At 34.3% G+C, this 19153-nt stretch overlaps 1 protein-coding gene across 7 annotated transcripts in view; it reads right to left on the reverse strand.

Moving 5' to 3' along the window:
• Positions 1–19153, reverse strand: part of NBEA (neurobeachin) — a 536299-nt gene that overhangs the window by 183571 nt on the left and 333575 nt on the right. For 4 of the 7 annotated variants that reach the window (XM_064493205.1, XM_064493203.1, XM_064493202.1 and 1 more), the window contains 2 exons: positions 13407–13550; positions 10544–10576 (listed from right to left, as the gene is read on the reverse strand). In XM_064493205.1, coding sequence (XP_064349275.1) covers positions 10544–10576; positions 13407–13550 — 177 coding nt within the window. Of the gene's footprint in view, positions 1–10543; positions 10577–13406; positions 13551–19153 lie in introns of those variants that run through there. The other 3 variants (XM_031465874.2, XM_064493204.1, XM_064493207.1) reach the window with 2 other exon arrangements.

Raw genomic sequence — 19153 nt, forward strand, 5'->3', positions numbered from 1 at the left:
TTTATAACCGCCATCTTTCCTAGTGTGTAAGTTGTTCCCTTTTTGTAAATTAAATGCTTAGAGAGATATTTAACTCAGCATTCTTCATTCATTCATTCATGTAGTCAACAAAAACTATTCTTGGTTTTGTGCACTAAGAGATAACACAGTAATGTATAACACATCAATTTTTCCCACAAAGAGCTTATAATACAAAGTAAAGATGAGACATATACAGGGGTAAGTATGCCATTTGGGAGAAAGGGTTTAGCTAATCATTATTAAAACACCTGACATATGTTAATCTCATTTACTTCTCGTAACACTCCTATGAGATCAGTACCACTATTATTTCCATTTTATAGATGAGAAGGTGAGACTCCAAATGCCACTGCATTTGGAGTGAGCTGTGATAGCTAGGTAGGAGCTGGAGAGATGTATATGTGGGGGAAGAGTGTTGTAAGCAGGGAGAAGCGTGAACAAACAGACAGATGCAGGGGATGAACAAGAGTACGTAAGACTGGTCAGCAATTAGGATGTGGCAAAGGGGAGCAGTGGGAGATGAAACAGAAAAAACACACGAAGCCTTGAATGTCAGACTTTTTAGGTTAAGGAACCGAAGATGAAAGCTCAGGTATTACAGTATGAAGTAGTGGTGTTTATCCTTTTTTGTGCTCACACATCTCTTGGAGAAGATGATTAAATATATGGCCCCTTCCTAGAAAAATTCACATTTGAACATTTGTCCATCCTAACTGTATAACAAATGAAGTATTTATATTTTGGGGAAAATTAAATTTGGTTATTTATTTTGATGTCTTCCTCTATCTAAAGATTTTTCTGCCTCTGCATTTATTATTATCTCTTTTTCTCCAGAAAATATATTTTTCCTCCTGTTCAAGTCAGGTACTCACTCTACCTGGCTTTCCGTCCCCTCCTTTAGCTACTCTCTGACCTTGTACTCCCCTCCTCTGTTCAGCTCCTAGACTTCAGTGCCTACCTCTTAGTCCCTCACTCCTTTGGCTTCCCCCTCAGCCTCAGCCCAGGTGTTAGGGAAGCACATGTCAATATGCTGAAGGTTTGGAAAAGTCCTTCCATCAATTTAAATAACAAAATCTGTGTCATATTTTATTTTTAAACCCAGAATTTTCCAAACACATTTAACTATACTTTTTCCCTGTAGAATATTTCAAAATAATTGTTTTCCAAGGGGTATCAGGTTGAAAAATACTGAGCAAGAGTTCCTTGATTTCCAGGGCATGCTACAGACATAACTCGTTTTACTGCACTTTGCAGAGTGTGTTTTTTTTTTTTTTTTTACAAATCGAAGCTTTGTGGCAACCCTGTGCCTACAAACTCTATGGGTGCCATTTTTCCAACAGCATTTGCTCACTTCAAGTCTCTGTGTCACATTTTGGCAATTCTCATAACATTTAAAACTTTTTCACTATCATATTTGTAATGGTGATGTGTAATCACTGATCCTTGACACTACTACTGTCATTATTTTGGGGTACCATGAACCCCACCCATAGAAGGCTGAGAACTTAACTGATAGACGTTGTGTGTGTTCTGGTTGTTCCACTGATCAGCCTGTTCCCCTGTTTCTCTGCCACTCCTGGAGCCTCTCTATTCCCTAAGACACAATATTGAAATTAGGTCAATTAATAAACCAACACTGGCCTCTAAGGGTTCAAGCGAAAGGAAGAGTCACATGTCTCTCACTTGAAATCCAAAGCTAGAAATGATTAAGCTTAGTGAGGAAGGCATGTTGAAAAGCAAGACAGGCCAAGAGTTAGGCTTCTTGCACCAAAGAGTTAGCCATGTTGTGAATGCAAATGAAAAGTTCTTAAAGGAAATTATAGGTGCTATCCCAGTGAACAAACACATGAAAGATAAGAAAGGGAAACGACCTTGTTGCTGATATGGAGAAAGTTTTAGTGGTCTGGATAGAAGATCACACCAGCCACAACTTTCCCTTAAGCCAAACCTAATCCAGAACAACACCCTAACTCTATTCAATTCTCTGAAGGCTGAGCGAGGTGAGGAAGCTGCAGAAGAAAAGTTTGAAGCTAGCAGCGGTTGGTTCATGAGGTTTAAGGAAAGAAGCCATTTCCATAACACAGAAGTGCAAGATGAAGCAGCAAGTGCTGATGGAAGACCGCAGCAAGTTATGCAGAAGATCTAGCCAAGGTAACTAATGAAGGTGGCCACGCTACACAACAGATTTACAATGTAGATGAAACAGCCTTCTACTGGAAGAAGATGCCAAGTCGGACCTTCATAGCCAGAGAGAAGTCAATGCCTGGCTTCAAAGCCTCAAAGGACAGGCTGACTCTCTTTTTAGTGGCTAATGCAGTTGGTGTTTTAGGTTGAAGCCAATGCTCATTTGCCATTCACAAAATCCCTTAAGAATTATGCTAAATCTATTCTGCCTGTGCTTTATAAAATACACTAACAAAGCGTGGATGACAGCACATCTGTTGACAACATGGTTTACTGAATATTTTAAGCCCACTGTTGAACCTACTGCTCAGAAAGAAAGATTCCTTTCAAATTATTACTGTTCATTGACTATGCACCTGGTCACCCAAGAGCTCTGCTGGAGATGGACGAGGTGACTCATGTTGTTTTCATGCCTATTAACACAACATCCATTCTGCAGCCTGTGGATCAAGGAGTCATTTTTACTTTCAAGTCTTATTCTATTTATGAAATGAATTTCATAAGGCTATAGTTGCCATAGATAGTGATTCCCCTGATGGATCTGGGCAAAATAAATGGAAAATCTTCTGGAAAGGATTCACCATACTAGATGCCATTAAGAACATTTGTGATTCATGGGAAGAGGTCAAAATGTCAACACTAACAGGCATTTGGCAGAGGTTGATTCTAACCCTCATGGATGACTTTGAGTGGTTCCAGACTTCAGTGGAGAAGTAACTGTGGATGTAGTGGAAATGACAAGGAACTAGAATTAGAGGCAGAGCCTCAAGATGTGACTGAATGGCTGCAATCTTATGATAAAACTTGAATGGTTGAGGAGTTGCTTCTTTTGGATGAGCAATGAAAGGGGTTTCTTGAGATGGAAACTACTCCTGGTGAAGATGCTGTCAAGACTGTTGAAATGACAACAAAGGATTAAAAACGGTACATAAACTTAGTTGATAAAGCAGTGGAAGGGCCTGAGAGGACTAAGCCCAATTTGAAAGAAGTTCTACTGTGGGTAAATGCTATCAAACACCATTGCCTGCTATAAAGAAATCGTTTGTGAAAGGATATCTTTTTAGGATATTGTCACAGCCACTCCCGCCTTTGGCAACCACTACCCTGATCAATCAGTAGCCAGCAACATCGAGGCAAGACCCTCCACCAGCAAAAAGATTACAACTTGCTGAAGGCTCAGATGATGTTAGCATTTTTAGTAATAAAGTATTTTTAAATTAAGAAATGTACATTTTTTAGACATAATGCTATTACACACTTAATAGACTACACTATAGTATAAACATAACATTCTATGCACTGGGAAAACAAAAAATTTGTGTGACTTGACTCACTGCAATACTTTTGTTGTTGAGGTGGTCTGGAACTGAACCCGCAGTATATCCGAGGTGTGCCTGTAATTCTCTCTTGTTCTTTTACTGCCTGACTTCCATCTTGGTACCCTGAGGAGCTCTCCTTCACTGGCCAATTAAACCTTGTTCTGCAGGAGATTTGACTTTTGCCTACTGATCTTTCCTTTCTATTTTGTCCATTTCCTTGGGTGATCTCAGAGGTTTGAATTATGAACTCCATGCCCAACTTGGCTCTCAAATTTCAAAACTTTATATCCATTTGAACAATCTGGATACCCAACAGTCCAAGCTGACTTCATTCCTGTCTCCCCTAAAGCCCAGCATCTTCACGTTATCAAACATGTTTAACAGCTTCTACATCATTTCTTCTCCCAGGTTAGACTCTCCTCATTCTTACTTCTCACAACCAGGGAATCATCCTGGTCCTTCACATTGTATCTCCTAAGTGTGTCTGAAGTTGCTCCCTTCTCCTTCCTGCCACCACCAATTCAGTTCAGGCTCCCATCACCTCTGATTTGGTCAACCACAGCCTCTTGCCTCAAGTCTGTGCATTCTAAAACCATAATCTGAACATTGGGTGAATAATTTGTTTAAAAATATAAACTGGATCTTTTCATTGCCATACTTAAAAATCCTTCAACTCACTGTACTTTTCAGGATAAAATATAGGCTCCTCATGGCACAGAACACTCCCTAATAACACTGTCAGTCTCAACCGTAGAGATCTTCTGCCTCATGCTTCTACCTGAATAATTCAGAACTACTGTAGTTTCACGCAGAAGGTGGTATTTTAGCATCTGATGTTTACCATTGTCTGTAACAACTCCAAATCTTTCTAAATATTCTTACTTATGATTCCAGACTCAAGACAGGAAACACCCATTCTAGGAAGGCTTTCCAGAACCCACATGGTGTATTTTGTGCTATCATGGCTTACTTTGTATATCTAGGATTTTTTTTTTCTTTTCATTATCTGTTCTCCATCCAGATTATAAACGCCTTAAAAGCAGGAACTTTAAGCATGTGTCTTTTTACTCCAAGTACCCACCTTAACATCTTGCATATAGTAGATATTCAACATTTGCATTTGTTTTGCTTGAATAACCACATCCAGTCTGAGTCAAGCTGGGATCTGGCAGCAGAGAATAAGGACCCAACAGGTCCTTCCAGTTCTTATCTTTATTGTGTGATGAATTTTGACATTTTCTATTTGAATCTTTTCTCTTTTATTTCATTTACAAATAATGCTGGTCATAATCCAAGTAACTGATATGCTAACCCTCCAATGGGTTACAATTTAGAATTTAAAAAAACCAAACATGATGTAGTGGAATGAACAAGGGCTTTTGGAGAAAGACAAGTGGGTTCACATCTTGGCTCATATCTTCGTTATGTGATTATGAATAAATAGCCCAATGTCTGACCTTAAGTTTCCACATCTTAGAATAAAGTATAATACCTAATTCATTGAGTTGTAAAGTTATCAGTCTGCAGAACTGTTTTCTGTCAATAAATATGGATTATATCTCCTGGCTTCATCTGCCCATCCAGACTTATCTCTTTACTACGTGTATAGTCAATTCCCCACCCCCACCCCAAAAACTAGCTGGTGAATGAGGACTTATCCTCACAACCCGATCTTTGATCCAAGAATTTTTTTTTTTAAGTTTTCTGTGATATTGGGTTCTTAGTACTCCTGTTTTAGATACAAATTGAACTGAAATAGTACTGCAACTCTATTTAGCTGCTTCATCTGTTAGTAACTTAAAATGAAGGAAAAACATCAACAGAACTTTTGAACAAAAAACACACAAGACATTACAATCAGTCATCTTCTGATCAATAAAACATTTTATCTGGAAAGAAGATAATTTAAAAATATTCAGACAGCAAACTCAGTCTGACTCTCTCTTCTTTTTAGCTGATAAAAAGTTCTAGATCTGTACCTACTGGACGGATGATTTGAACTGATGAAGCAGATTCTACTTGAATAACTGCTTAAAAAATGGATTTCCCTCTAAAAACTTGCCCTTAGTGCTGTTTGTTTAAGTACCTTCTGCAGTTTCTGGGCTCTGTAGCACTGAGCCATTGAAACAAAATAATTAAATAAAAAAATATTTTCGACATGCAGAGACTTATTTTCCTTTCTGTATAGCACTGCTCTAAATGTAGTGGCAAAAATCAGCTTTTCCGCTAGTTGTGAAAGAGTGCCGAAGTCTCTGAGAGGGGCCACCAGAGCTCCCGGCGGGGAAGCAGTGATGCCAGGATGCATCCTCACCCCTCCCTCTTCTCTAAGGTGCTGACACCCACAGTTTGGCACCGGGAAAACAGTTTTGTTATCTCACATTTTTTTTCCTCCAAGTATGACAAATGAGGTGACCCATACATTTTCCATAGGTGATTAATATCCTTCCTCATCCATGTACTTTTTAAAAAAACATGGCATATGAAAATTTAGCTCCCTACAAGAGGAGAGAGATAGTCTATTAATAAGTGAGTCGGGCTGTTCACTGTCCTTATTTTTCAAGTTGGTAGTAAGTATAACTATAAATCTTTAGAGGGATTACTTTGTGAGAAACTTTCCGTACAGAGAAAAAAGTGAAAACTAAAAATGGGTTTCAACTAGAACATTTATTAGAAAGAATCAACCTCATCATTGTGGTCTGTGAAAGATTTGCAGTATAACAAAGAATGGCTTATTCTTAAAATAAAAAAGATGTAAGAACATTATGTATGATTTGAATCATGGTTGATGTCTAATAAACAAGACTAGAATTATGCCCTTTTATTATATTCTAAATTTACAAAGGTTGGTTAGCAGGGATGTTGTGATACTTAAAAGTATCTTAACATTTCTACAGACTACAGAATCCTTGGTTGGAGGGGAAATACATTTTTGGAAATACAGAAAGATGGATACAGTAAGATATTTGCAGACTCTAAAATGGTCTTGTAGACATTGTAAAAATAATGAAGATATGCTAAAAAGGCTAAATATTTATGGTGAAGCTTTTATTGATTTTCAAACTCTTCAACTGAATTAAAAAATTAAGATAGAAATTTAAATATTTTAGCTTTTGTAAGAAGTGGGCATGTGCTAATGTTGTCTCTAAGAGCTTTGTGATTTCTGTTTTTGAAGCTGTACATGAACCCTTTGAGTATACTATTTATGACTGCAAAGCAACTTCCTAATTCAAAGAGAGAGAAAAAAGACTTATAAAGGCTCATAAGGCTTTTTCAACATCAAATAGCTTTTACTAAACAACATTTTGATGAGTTAAGTGTGAGTGAGTCAGGGACATATGGATTAAATTTCCCTTAAAATACACATGGGTTTAAAAATTAAGGGGAAAATCCTGAGCAAAATGCATTTCAGAGAATCCAGAATGCTTAGATATTTCCCCCTAAATACTAGTATCAGGTTGAGGCCAGTCTACTCAGACTTTGTAATTAAAGGCATAAATGTGGAGGAGTCTTTAAAAAAAAAAAGCTAGATTCGCCAGGAATAGTATATTCATTAACCATATTAGAATTGCGTTGTATGGAATAGTTAGGCTTAACTTAAGCAGACATGATCTGAATCAGAGTTTATCTGCATCTATGAAACACTGACTGTGGTCGCTTCTACAGTATTTATTCTTTTATTCCTTTAAACAATTACAATAAATATTTTCTGTGCTTTTGGCTCATATTCTTTTTTCTTTTGAAAATAACCCATTTCTCTGAAAACCTTAGCTTTTAGAATTCTGCTGTTCTTTTAATTTCATTATAATTTCCTAGACTCTTGAGTTCTCCCTTCTTGTATGCTCCATCTATTGCTTTATCCTCCTTTCTTAGCTGTTTTTAGGTAACATTCACTCTCTATACAAACAACTTTGCCTCTGGTATATGAACATTCTAAGTAAGAACATTTAAAAGACTAAATTAAGTGATCATCTTAATTGTCTGCTTTCATTTATTAGGGTAGACATGTTTTCTGCCATAATTTCCTGGTTATCTGAGTTACTGAGAGGTAGTGTTAGCAGAGCTAATCCTCCTGATGACTTTTTTTTTTCTATCAGTCTCTGAATCCTAGAGTTCTATATATTCACTAAGTATTCAATATATGTTAATGAGTAAGTAAATGACTATGTGAAATGCAGTCAAACAGAGATTTAGGGAGGTAGGAATGGTCAACCTTGAAAAAATTCTAAGCAAATGGGTGCGGGCGTCAACTGTACAGTGACAGATGTAACTAGAACTGTGGAGGTGATCACTTCGTAGTGTGTACAGATGTTGAATTATAATGCTGTACACCTGAAATTTACATAATTTCAAAAAATTCTAAGCAACAATTTCCTTCCCTGCCCCCATCATTTGCTACCTGCCTTCACTTTGGATTGGTAGAACAAAGACTGTACAAAATGCAAACAATTTGACCAGTTAACAGCAAGAAAAACAGTCTTCAAAATCATGTCCTCTAAACATCAGAGAAAGTGCACCTGGGAACTATGATGAGCATTAAAGGTGAGTCACAAAGGGAAGGTGACTGTCATTTAGGAGAACCTCCCGTTCAGTAGATTCTGCTTCTCGTGGTAGACCTTCTCCTTATTTCTATATTTTTCTCATTCTTAAATTCACATAATGCATTTCTTCAAAGTTTCAGATTCTTTACTTCGATTAGAGTGTGCATGTGTGTGCATGTCTGTGTAAAGGACTGTAAACCTACCACTTTGAAAAACCTACACACAAAAAATCAAAATCTTATATTCTAATAGTTTTTCCCCTTGTTGCCAGTTTCCTATACTAATAAGTCTTTTTAAAATATTCAAAATAAGATTATAATCCATTGGTTATAGGACATCTTTTCCACATGATAGAGAAAAAAAAATTTTTTTGGATCAAGAGTCACAGTGGTATCTCAACTCTAAATAAGGGAACCTTAAAAGATATTTAGTTAAAATGACACAACTAGTGCAAGTTGGAATGAGACAAAGATTAACTAACTTTAGGTGTTCTTACCATGGAAACGTTGAGTGATGAGTAATTATTTGAATAATTCAATCATTATGAACAGATGATCTGATAATTCAAGCACCCCAATACTTAATTTCAATAGGTCAAAAGATGTTTTGTTTTGTTTTGTCTCCTGGTTTTGGTATAAGTTAACTAGATAATTATCTCAGCTCTCCAGTTCACTTTACCTACATGAACTTTTCCAATGGGAACGTTTTAAGGGCAAGTAATTGTGTTAGAAGATTTCTTCATGGTTCAAAGTTATATGGGATGTGCTTGCTAGCCTTAGGAATTTACAGTCTAAAAGGAGAGAGAAAACATACAGAAAAGCATCTACAATACAAGGCTTTATGTGGCAAGTGACTTAAGAATGATACAGTTAAAATTTTATAGGGTGGCTATAATAAAACAGATAGAAAATAACCAGCGTTGCAAAGGATGTAGAGAAACTGGACCCTCACATGCTGCTGCTGAGAATGTAAAATAATCCAGCCACTTTGGAAAACAGTCTAGCAGTTCCTCAAAAAGTTAAAAATAGAGTAACTATTTGACCCAGCAATTCCTGCCTAGGTATATACTCAAGAGAAAAAAAAAATATGTTCACATAAAATGTTGTATATGAATGTTCATAGCCACATTAATTATTAATTATAATAGACAAAAGGGAGAAACAAACGAAATGCCCATCAACATCTGAATAGAGAAACCACAGTGAATGGATAAGCAAAATATGGTACATTCATTAAATGGAATATTATTTGCTATAAAAAGACATACATGCTACAATATGAATGAACCTTGAAAACATTATGCTAACTAAAGGGAGTCACAAATGACTACACATTATATGATTCTATTAATATAAACTGTTCAGAATAGGCAAATCTGTTGAAACGTAAAGTAGACTAGTGGTCCTCTAGGGCTGTGGAGGGAGGATGGGAAATCTGGGGGGAACAGCCAAAGGGTGTGAGATTTCTTCTGGGGGGTGATGGAATGTTCTAAAATTGTGGTGACAGTTGCATAACTCTGTGAAGATACTAAAAATCATTAAACTGTGCACTTCAAATGGGTCAGCTGTATGGTATTCAATTATATGTCAGTTAAGTTGTTACCAGAAAAGTGTTATGGGGTAATAAGACTGGCCAGTGAGTATTTCATAAAGTATTTTAAACAGGTAGAAAACACGGGTAGAGGATGAGATGAGGGAAACAAGGGAGGAGGAGAACAGAGATGTGGAAGGATATTTCAAGGAAAATCAGAAGGTTGGGCGTTGGCGGTGTGGGCTTGTAGAAAATCTTTTATCTGACATTAAAAATTCAGGTGGATTGTTGGTGATAACAGCTTATATATACATAAAACATTTGTTTACAATTTACAGAACTGATAAAGCATGAAGGACCATCTTAATCAATATTAACTTAGAATTCCCTAAATTATCAAAATTACTAGCATTTAAAGTGAAGAAAAAAGGAATCTTTACGAATTCTGATTCTATCACGTAAATATTTCTATTGTCACTCAGTGTATGTGACAGAACTACCTCTCTAAAAGAAATGAAATACATTTCATTAGTGGGACACACGTCTTTCATCAATTGAATTAACTCATTCACTTGTCAATTCACATAAATTTGAGTTAATTTCAAAATTTTAGTCAATTATTTGAAGAGACAATTTGCCAAGCAAAATTGCAAATTAAAATAAATAACTGAGATTTTAGATCAAAATCAGTTGAATTACACTAATTAATTTTAATGTTTTAAGTAACAATATTATTAGTAAACTGGTATTTTTAGTTACATGTGAAATCTTAGACGCTAATTCACTGCGGTCAACCATTACAAAATAAAAAAAGCAATTAAACTGAATTAAGTTAGGTGTTATCAATATAATAATTACTTGATTGGCATAGTTCTATATTATAATCATATTAGCCATTTGTTATAATACATAATCAATTGAGTAATTAATAATCACACACATTTAACTTGCCTCTTGAGACGAACAGCTTGGGAAGAAAAGGAACTAAAAGTGAAACAGAAAATTGTATGACATTTAAAGTTGCAGAACTTGGTGGAACATTTTATCTTTATTAAAACTAGAAAGCTACAAAGAAAATGGAGAAAACACGAGAAACGGCCAATATTTAAATATAATTGTGTGAAAAAATATTCTATCAGAATTTAACTTACCAGATGATTTGGGGGAACACATACATAAAACTAAAATTAATTATTATGCTTATTCATAGGCTTGCAAGTATAGTATAGTGGAGCCAGTGTAAAAATTGAGTTATAAACTGAAGATGTTGTTTTTACATCATTTTAGAGGAATTTTTAAGTATATACACGTATTTATTTAAAGATACTATTTGGTATAGTTTAGTACAAGCCATATACTATGTATTTTTAAGGAAGTCTTTTACATACTTCTTAATCTTACTCAAGCTCCTTAAATCTCTCTTGGCCTCTATATCTTCATTTGTAAAATTAAGGTAACAGCAGTATCCACCTCACAGGGCTGCGGTAAATATTAAATAGGCTGCTGCACATGAAGCCCTCGGAACACTGTGGTTCCTAGAGAGGCACGATGGCTGTTCTTCCTCTTTCTCTTCTTTCTCTAAACAGAAACTGATCCTAAGAAAGACACTATTACTTTACAAATTTTATTTTCTGAGACAGAGATAGCAATTATTTGGACAAGAATTTGTTAGAGCAACAAAAAAGTTATACATGAATGTGCTCTAAAACTTTATTAAAAGCTGATTTTTTTAAACCTAAGAACACTGGCTGGTAATTAACTCACACAATTTTTTTTATGTGACACTGTCACTATCCTGACAGTCTAGATTAATAAACAGACTTCAGCATTTACAAAATGACTCTATTAGATACCTTCATATTATGTAGACTATTTCTGTGATCTCTACTTCTCCCGCTAGAAAACGCCCACCCCCTACTTCTTTTCTGCTGTATTCCAAGGCCAGGGTCACATTTGCGCACTGCTGATTTAGAAATGAACACTGCAGACTAATATTTCAGGACAGTTTGTAAGATTTTTCAGACATGAGAATTCCACAAAAGGAGTGTGAGTTAAGACCAGGTAGAGAGGAAAAGGAGCAAATCTGCTCAAAGAAAAATCTGTGTAAAAGACAGAAGTTGGAGGAGTACTGATAGAGTGAATTGATTAAGAGCAGCACAATTCGATTCCTAAACGATTTATTTCAAGCATACTTTCATTGTTCTTTAAATATTTTAACTTAATGTTATTTTGAGAATTTTGCCTATTAACATAAATTAATATGAATAATTACTCTAGCTATCATTGTAAGAGAGAAATACAAAGAAGGTACTTATCTTTATCAGATTTTGCCTCTGGTATTACTGGACAGATCTTATTACAATAAACTCCAAGACACTAGTCAAACTCGATCAACTAATTAATTTCCTTTAGTGGAAATTACAGACCAGAGATTCTAAACTAAATTGTATAATTATTGGACATAACTGTTAGGATATGTGAATTGAGGAAAGGCAAAACGTAATCTAAAAAGGCCAGGAATTATGTTTGTGAATTTCCTCTAGTTCTTTAGGATCAAGAATAAGACCAGAAAAAGAGAAAACAGTCTGTGGCAAAAAGAAACAATGAACTTCATTTGTCTACACTGCCAAATAGCCTCAGATAAAAATCTCTGAACTATTAAAACAAACCACAAAAACAACAAAACCGAAACTTGAATATTTACTTAGCAATTTGAGGCAAACATTTGTTCATAGATATAAGATTAGTTTTAAATAGGAAAAATAGATTTTACGATACAGTAATGCTAATAACATTGGCATATCCAGGAACCTGTGTTAGAATAAGCTTATTAAACATTTTCTAGGAGAGGGAGGATAATGTGCCATCTCTAGTTTACAGTTTACAATAACAACTAGTCATTGGTAAAATGACAGATTTCTAACTGGTAGAAATATCATTGGAGGCTTTCCAAAAGAATGCCAGGTAATTTTCAGCACACTTCTGGAAACAGGAGTGCTATTTTGTAAACAGAATAATGAACAGAAGTCCACTTCTATAATGCCATCTGCTAACTCTAAAGCAGGAGTTTTTAGCCTGAGATCAAGGATATGATTCCACAGACTGGTTTCCAGGGGTCCGTGAACCCTCTGATATTATGTACAAAACTGTACGTGCACCTTCTGGAAAAAATCTGCTTTCATCAGATTCTCAAAAGTGGTTTAAAAATCAAAAATGGTTATGGGCCAAAATTCTAAGATATCTATATCCCATCTGGCCACTGCAGATGCTGCTCTGAATTGACCACAGACGAGCACCAGGACAAAGTGGAAACAGAGTGGGCAGGTGAAAGAATGTCTCCTGACACTGGGGATTAGCAGCGTGCAGAGAGAGAAGAAAACCAGGAATTGGGAGGGACGTTCCCAAGAGTGACAGCAGGAAGGAAATGGTTAATTCAATGGTCGCCTGGCTGAAGTGGCTATTTTTCATAGCTGTCAGCATGTTAAAGTCACATGTAAGTCTACTACCCTGCCCACCCCCCTCAGTTATTTAGGCAGTTAAGTGGGAACAATTTATGCTAACCATTATTTCTCCTGTATTAAAAAGTTGCTCTTCATTACACAAAAAAGTAGATATTATTCATTCATTGTTAGTTTGATATGTATTTTCATCTTTTCAATACTAGAAATGAGATAAAGTCAATTATTACTGTTCACAGGATTGAGCATTGTTCCAACCACTGGCACAAGCTTATTTATCAGAAGATAGATTTTAAATTTGGTAACTTTTTGTGCATTTATCAGTTACAACAAATAGAAAATATTTAAAAACTTACCTGCAAGATTGTCGATTTCTTTCTCTTGGAGCAGACTGACTGCATCGTCATCTCCTTCCAGCATAAGTTCTGTCTCTGCATTCTGATTCACTATTGCCTGACTTCGGAACGTTTTCTTTGACTTTACTACATCTTCTTCAGTGCCTAATCACAATCAAAATATAATAGTTTAGGTCACTGTGATTGTTTTGCTTTCAGTGAATATCAGAAGAAAAATCTATTGCTTTTTATAAATATAAGCTGCATTTACATATTACTTTCAAGTTTAGAACATTTTTACCTTCTTTATCTTGTTTGGTCTAAATAACTCTGTGAGAAAGGCAAGGGGTATAATCACCTATCCTTATGTTACAGATGAGGAAACAGGCTGAGAAAGCAACATGCCTTATTGGGGAACCTAAGACTTGGCTAGCAGTAGACAAAGAACTCTGTAACCCATGTCTTGGGACTCTAAGACCACTGCAATTTCTACCCAAAACCTGCACTTCACCACAAACTTGGTTTTCTGATCCACAAAGTTATACACTTTAACACAATCATACTTCAGTGTGCATTAGATAATCAGCTGATCAGATCATTTTTGAAAGTAGGTAAGTATGAAGAAAACAAGAAAACATTCACATTTCTGCAGCCCTGGTGCCTGGTACCAGCGGGTGTGCCACCAACCCTTGCTGAACTGAAGTTCAAGTCTACCCACCCTGGGTTCCTGTCTCTGATTTCTTAAGCTGGGTGTGCTCTTTCCCTTATGCTTCCACCACATCTCACGAGTCCTGCTACTAGAGAAGTTGTAGGTGTTATCCCTGTCTGTGTGCTTGTTATCTCTGCATGGCCGGGAAGCTCCTTCCTTGATGACTAGCAACATCTTTCTGCCTTTGTATTCCTGGTTCTTAGCGTACTGCCTGGCACAGAGCAAGTCCCCATAAATACTGACTAAATGAATAAACTGAGACATGAAAGTTACCTCTGGATATCCCTTAACCTGAAGATCCCAGGATAGCTCAGAATTTCTTGGTGATTTACCTTCAGTTTGAGGGTAAACTGAAGAATCTATGTATTCACACAAAAAGGAACTTGGGTCTTTACATGAAATAGTCAATAAAGCCCTTTATGCATGAGTCAGTCTAATAAAGCAAGTTTTTTTTTCTCATATCACAACCATGTGCTGCTTTGTCTTCCAAAAAAAAAAAAAAAAAGCTTTACACTACCCTTGTGTTATTAAAATTAGAATCTACCAATAAAGAAAATGAATTCAAAGGAATGTAAGCTCTCAAATGTATATTAAGTTTTCAATTTTATCCCCTCTAGTTTTAAAGCAGTAAAACAATTATGTCTTTAAAAGATGTATAGTAAACAAATCCCTATCAACACAATGAACTTACTGTCCATGTTGCAGTGTTACCAGTTAGCAGCTCAGTAAACTTCCTGATTTTATGGTACCGCACCAAACATTTATCTAAATTAAAGTGTACGAGATCCAAAGGTGCTTTTCAATCACAATATCCTTTATGAATTAGAGTTTCATTTATCAAAATTACAGGCAAAAAGAGGTAAGGTCTCAAAGGGCTGTCTCATTACAAGGCTTATAAACACTGTCCTTAGAAAGAATTGGTTTAACACCCAACAAATCACAATCTGATTGGGAAGAGAATTTATTTGAGATCATCTATCTTTAGAAGACATGTTGGACTGAGTGCACTTCTTGGCCTTTTTAGCCATTCATCAAGAAATTAACAAGCGAGTACCACAAACCACCAGAACACATTAGACTTGAAAATGTGAATTATGTGTAAAGCCGGACAGGATAGACATATATGCTTATTTTCTAAGAAAACATTAAAATGCCATAAAATTTGAAAGGTTTCAGAATAAAGTAATTCCATAAAATTATAGATTAATGAAGCCAAATCTAAAATTACACTTACATTATTTTCCACATCATGTTACAAATAACAATACAGGAAAGCATCCTATACATATTAGATTTCCTTAAGCAACAAGGACCTACTATATAGCCCAGGAAACTATATTGAATAGTTTGTAATAACCTATAATGAAAAAGAATATGAAAAATAATATATATGGGTATAAATGAATCACTATGCTATACTCCAGAAACTAACACAAAACTGTAAATCAACTATACTTTAATAAAAAAAATGTAAAAAATAGATTTCTTAGTAAGTATGCTTGAAGCTCTGTATGTGGAAATGTTACCTAGTATAGAAAATTGCCTTACATGAACCTTTTATATAAAGCTTCTCTTTTATAATATTTCTCTTAATAAATAAGGATCCATGTAAAACAAAGTATGTTTTAAAAGTGAACTAACAAAAAAAGTGAAGTAACAAGAAAACTAAAGTGCTTCTAATTTTAGTACTGTTACTATACCTTAGCATTATTACTACCATAATTATTATTATTATCATTTTAAAGTTTTATTGCTATTTCAAATAGATATAAATTAAAATACAAAAATGACAAGTTGGAGACATTAACTTATCTTAATAATATTCAAAGAATATGTCTAATTGGAGAGTCTGGACAATCAAGGCAAAGAAATTATTTCATTTGCCCAGTATGTCCTTTTTGATTGATAAATGTAAACCATTACCGTAAAGAAAAATATTATGCAGTAGTTTATTTCTGTTTAAGAAATTATTCTATAGTCAACTTTAAAACATCTATGCCAATAAAGAAAAAAATAATTTATAACAATAGGTAAGCCATAAAGCATGTCTGTGTGGCTAATGCACAAAGAGAAAAAATATAAAACCGTAACAAGCCAATTTTAGTGTAGCACAGCATAGTGTACTATATTACTTATTTTGTATTGAGTTTGGAAATATGGCTTTAATTTTCATTTATTAAAAATAATATATGAATGTATACATGTATCTATCTATCCACCTAAATTATATATATCTACTATGTAAGAATATATTTTCAATGTTATTTTATTGGTACAATTTAAGTACATGGGCCATGACTCACAATTTGGCCCTGCTTATTTAATCTCATTAATTTACCGATTTTGACTTTTTCACACATTATAGTCCCCAAGAGCTGAATGCTTTTGCTCCCAAACATGCCACACTGTTTCAAAACTTTATAAGTTTGACAAATGTAATTTCTTTCACATGGAGTTCTCTTACTTGCCCTGTCCTTTAGGATTCAGTTTAATTGATTACTCCTCACTGTATAATTTTTGAATCTTGTAAGTCATAATATATTATCATTATATTTTCATATTTTTGAAGTCTTTTATTTAGGTATTCTTGTATTAGACTTTAATTTCCAGTGTATTAAGTATCAAAAGTGGCCATCAATAAATATTTGTTGAGTGAGCGCTTGAAAATATAAAGATAATTCACATATTAATCATTTTATATGCACAGTCCTTAAGTTACTTTTTTCGTTATGTCCTTTACAGTTTCCTCATAAATAAGCAAGGTGGACTGCATATTTTGCAAGTCTTACTTTATTTTTCCTGCAAACATCCGTTAAGAATATATTAACAAATATATCCAGACCAATCTCCGTTTCCTCGCGTGTTGTAAGAGGACTAAGAATTTATCAACTGAACTCTCACAGGATTATGGCAATGTTAAAATGAGACAATGGATGCTAAAATACTTTGAAATGTATGAATATTATTTATATAGTTAGCTCTCAAAAATGTCTGTTAAAATGTTGATAAAATAAATTTTAAAAAAAACAAGAGTATTGAAAAAGTTAATTTAAAACTGAACAAGATCACAGCCAGTGCTTTAGTGCTTACAATTACGCTTCTGAAGATTTATGTAAAAGAAAAAAAGCAGGCTGATGTCAGGATTAAAAAACTCAAGATAATGAATGTGTCTAAGGTCTCATTAGCACAATACTCAATGATGGGTATTCAACAAATAATGGTTTCCTTTCCATCAGTTGAGATTAATCTTCTTCCCTCCACCATGCTGTCTTAACACTGTTTAAACTCATTATAAGGCAGTATGACTCTTTGACTCCTCTAGACTGAATGCTTCCTGAAGACAGCAAGGATAGCACGTTGGCAGGGGCCATAAAGTGTCTGTAGAGTTGAATGGAATGTAACTAGCTTACATTAAAAATTGTTTTCCCTCAAAAACCATATTATTCATTTAAATATATTATTAAATACAATTATATAAGTATTAATGTATTTGATACGCATTTTTGATTTTGTTTATAGGCATCTTAAGAATGTAAATATTCTTAACATCTTAGATAAGAAAAAGAACAGCTTTCTCAACAAAGTTGATACCATAATTTGTTTTAGAGGATTATAAAGATGATCCATTGAATATATACTTTCCTTTCATCATTGGAAGGAGATGGGAAGAATGGAAATTTAGTTTCATTTTAATTTCATCTAAATGTAATATTAGGAAATTCTAATGTTTTTAAACATCCTAAAATCAGTTTAAGGTGGCATTCTTTTTTGAAGGAGAAATTCTTTTCAATATATAGCATTTCACAACATTTTTAGCCTGGAAATGTGTTTTGACAAAATCTACCCCCGTGTAAGAAAGAGAAAATACTGCAACTCACTTTCAAATGTAAATACTTTCTCTTAGAAGTATTAATGACACATGAATACTTTGGGAAATTTTTAAATAAAGATTACTTTTCCTCATTAAAGCTGAAATCAGGGCAACAAATACCTTTACAGAACAGTGTTTTACTAACCCCAAATGATATTATTTAATTTCCACTAAAAGGAAAAGATTTTAAGATAAATATACCTCTCAACTAATTACATTAGATATGGTGACATGATCTTGTGTAATAGTAAGTATGAATCAATCTATTACTAAGAAGTTTACAATTTTGAGCATTTCAAAAAAGAGGAAAGAATGCTTTTTATTATACTGAGAAACCTACCATTCAAAAATATTTTATGTCAATCTCAATGTGAGATAAAAGCAGTAGATACATACACAGAACAACTTTACTGTAACAATAGAGGTTTACTAAAAAGTATTTTTCTTTGTAAAGAATTTAGATTCAAAATTAAATTTTGCTTTTGACTTTATACCACAGACACAATATTTCCTTTCTTAAGAAACATAAAGATGATGACATAAAAGGAAAGACCTTCTGAAGATCAAGGAATGAAAAAAATAATCTGTATGGAACAGGATTTTTTTTTTTTTAAAAACAGACTTTGCAATAGAAAAATCCTAATGGTAAAAACTGTTAGTGATACTGAATAAAAACACTATTGTAAAGAATGACTGGAAATCTCAAGTCTCATTTTCCCTCTTTTGTACCTGATGCTGAGTCAGGAGGCTCACTTCATCAATATAAATTCATTTTGTGAAAGCAAGTGTTTCCATACATGAAATAGACTGTTTCTACTCAAATAGTTTCTATTTGTTGTTTCAAACACACTTTAAGTAAAAATCTGAATAGTTATTGACCAAATTTAATAAATACAGATTAAAAAACCCAGACTTCTTAGATACTAAATTCTTTCTTAGTTGTGGATATTTTAGTCTGAATGCGCTGGGTTTAACCACGGTTCTCACTTTAATTCATTTTTGTTGACAGAGAATATATTTTATAATTCAAAATAGATATTATCTATACCATAAAATTACCAAGATACCAGGTTCACATTTATAATGGATTTGATTCAGGTATGGTAAGCCTTTTTTGAATCAACAACTGATGTTACTATTTATGATCCATTTTAGCACATGATTATATCACATAAAATTAGAGCACAG

This window comes from Camelus dromedarius, chromosome 13 (assembly GCF_036321535.1).
Source record: "Camelus dromedarius isolate mCamDro1 chromosome 13, mCamDro1.pat, whole genome shotgun sequence".
Taxonomy (NCBI): Eukaryota; Metazoa; Chordata; class Mammalia; order Artiodactyla; family Camelidae; genus Camelus; species Camelus dromedarius.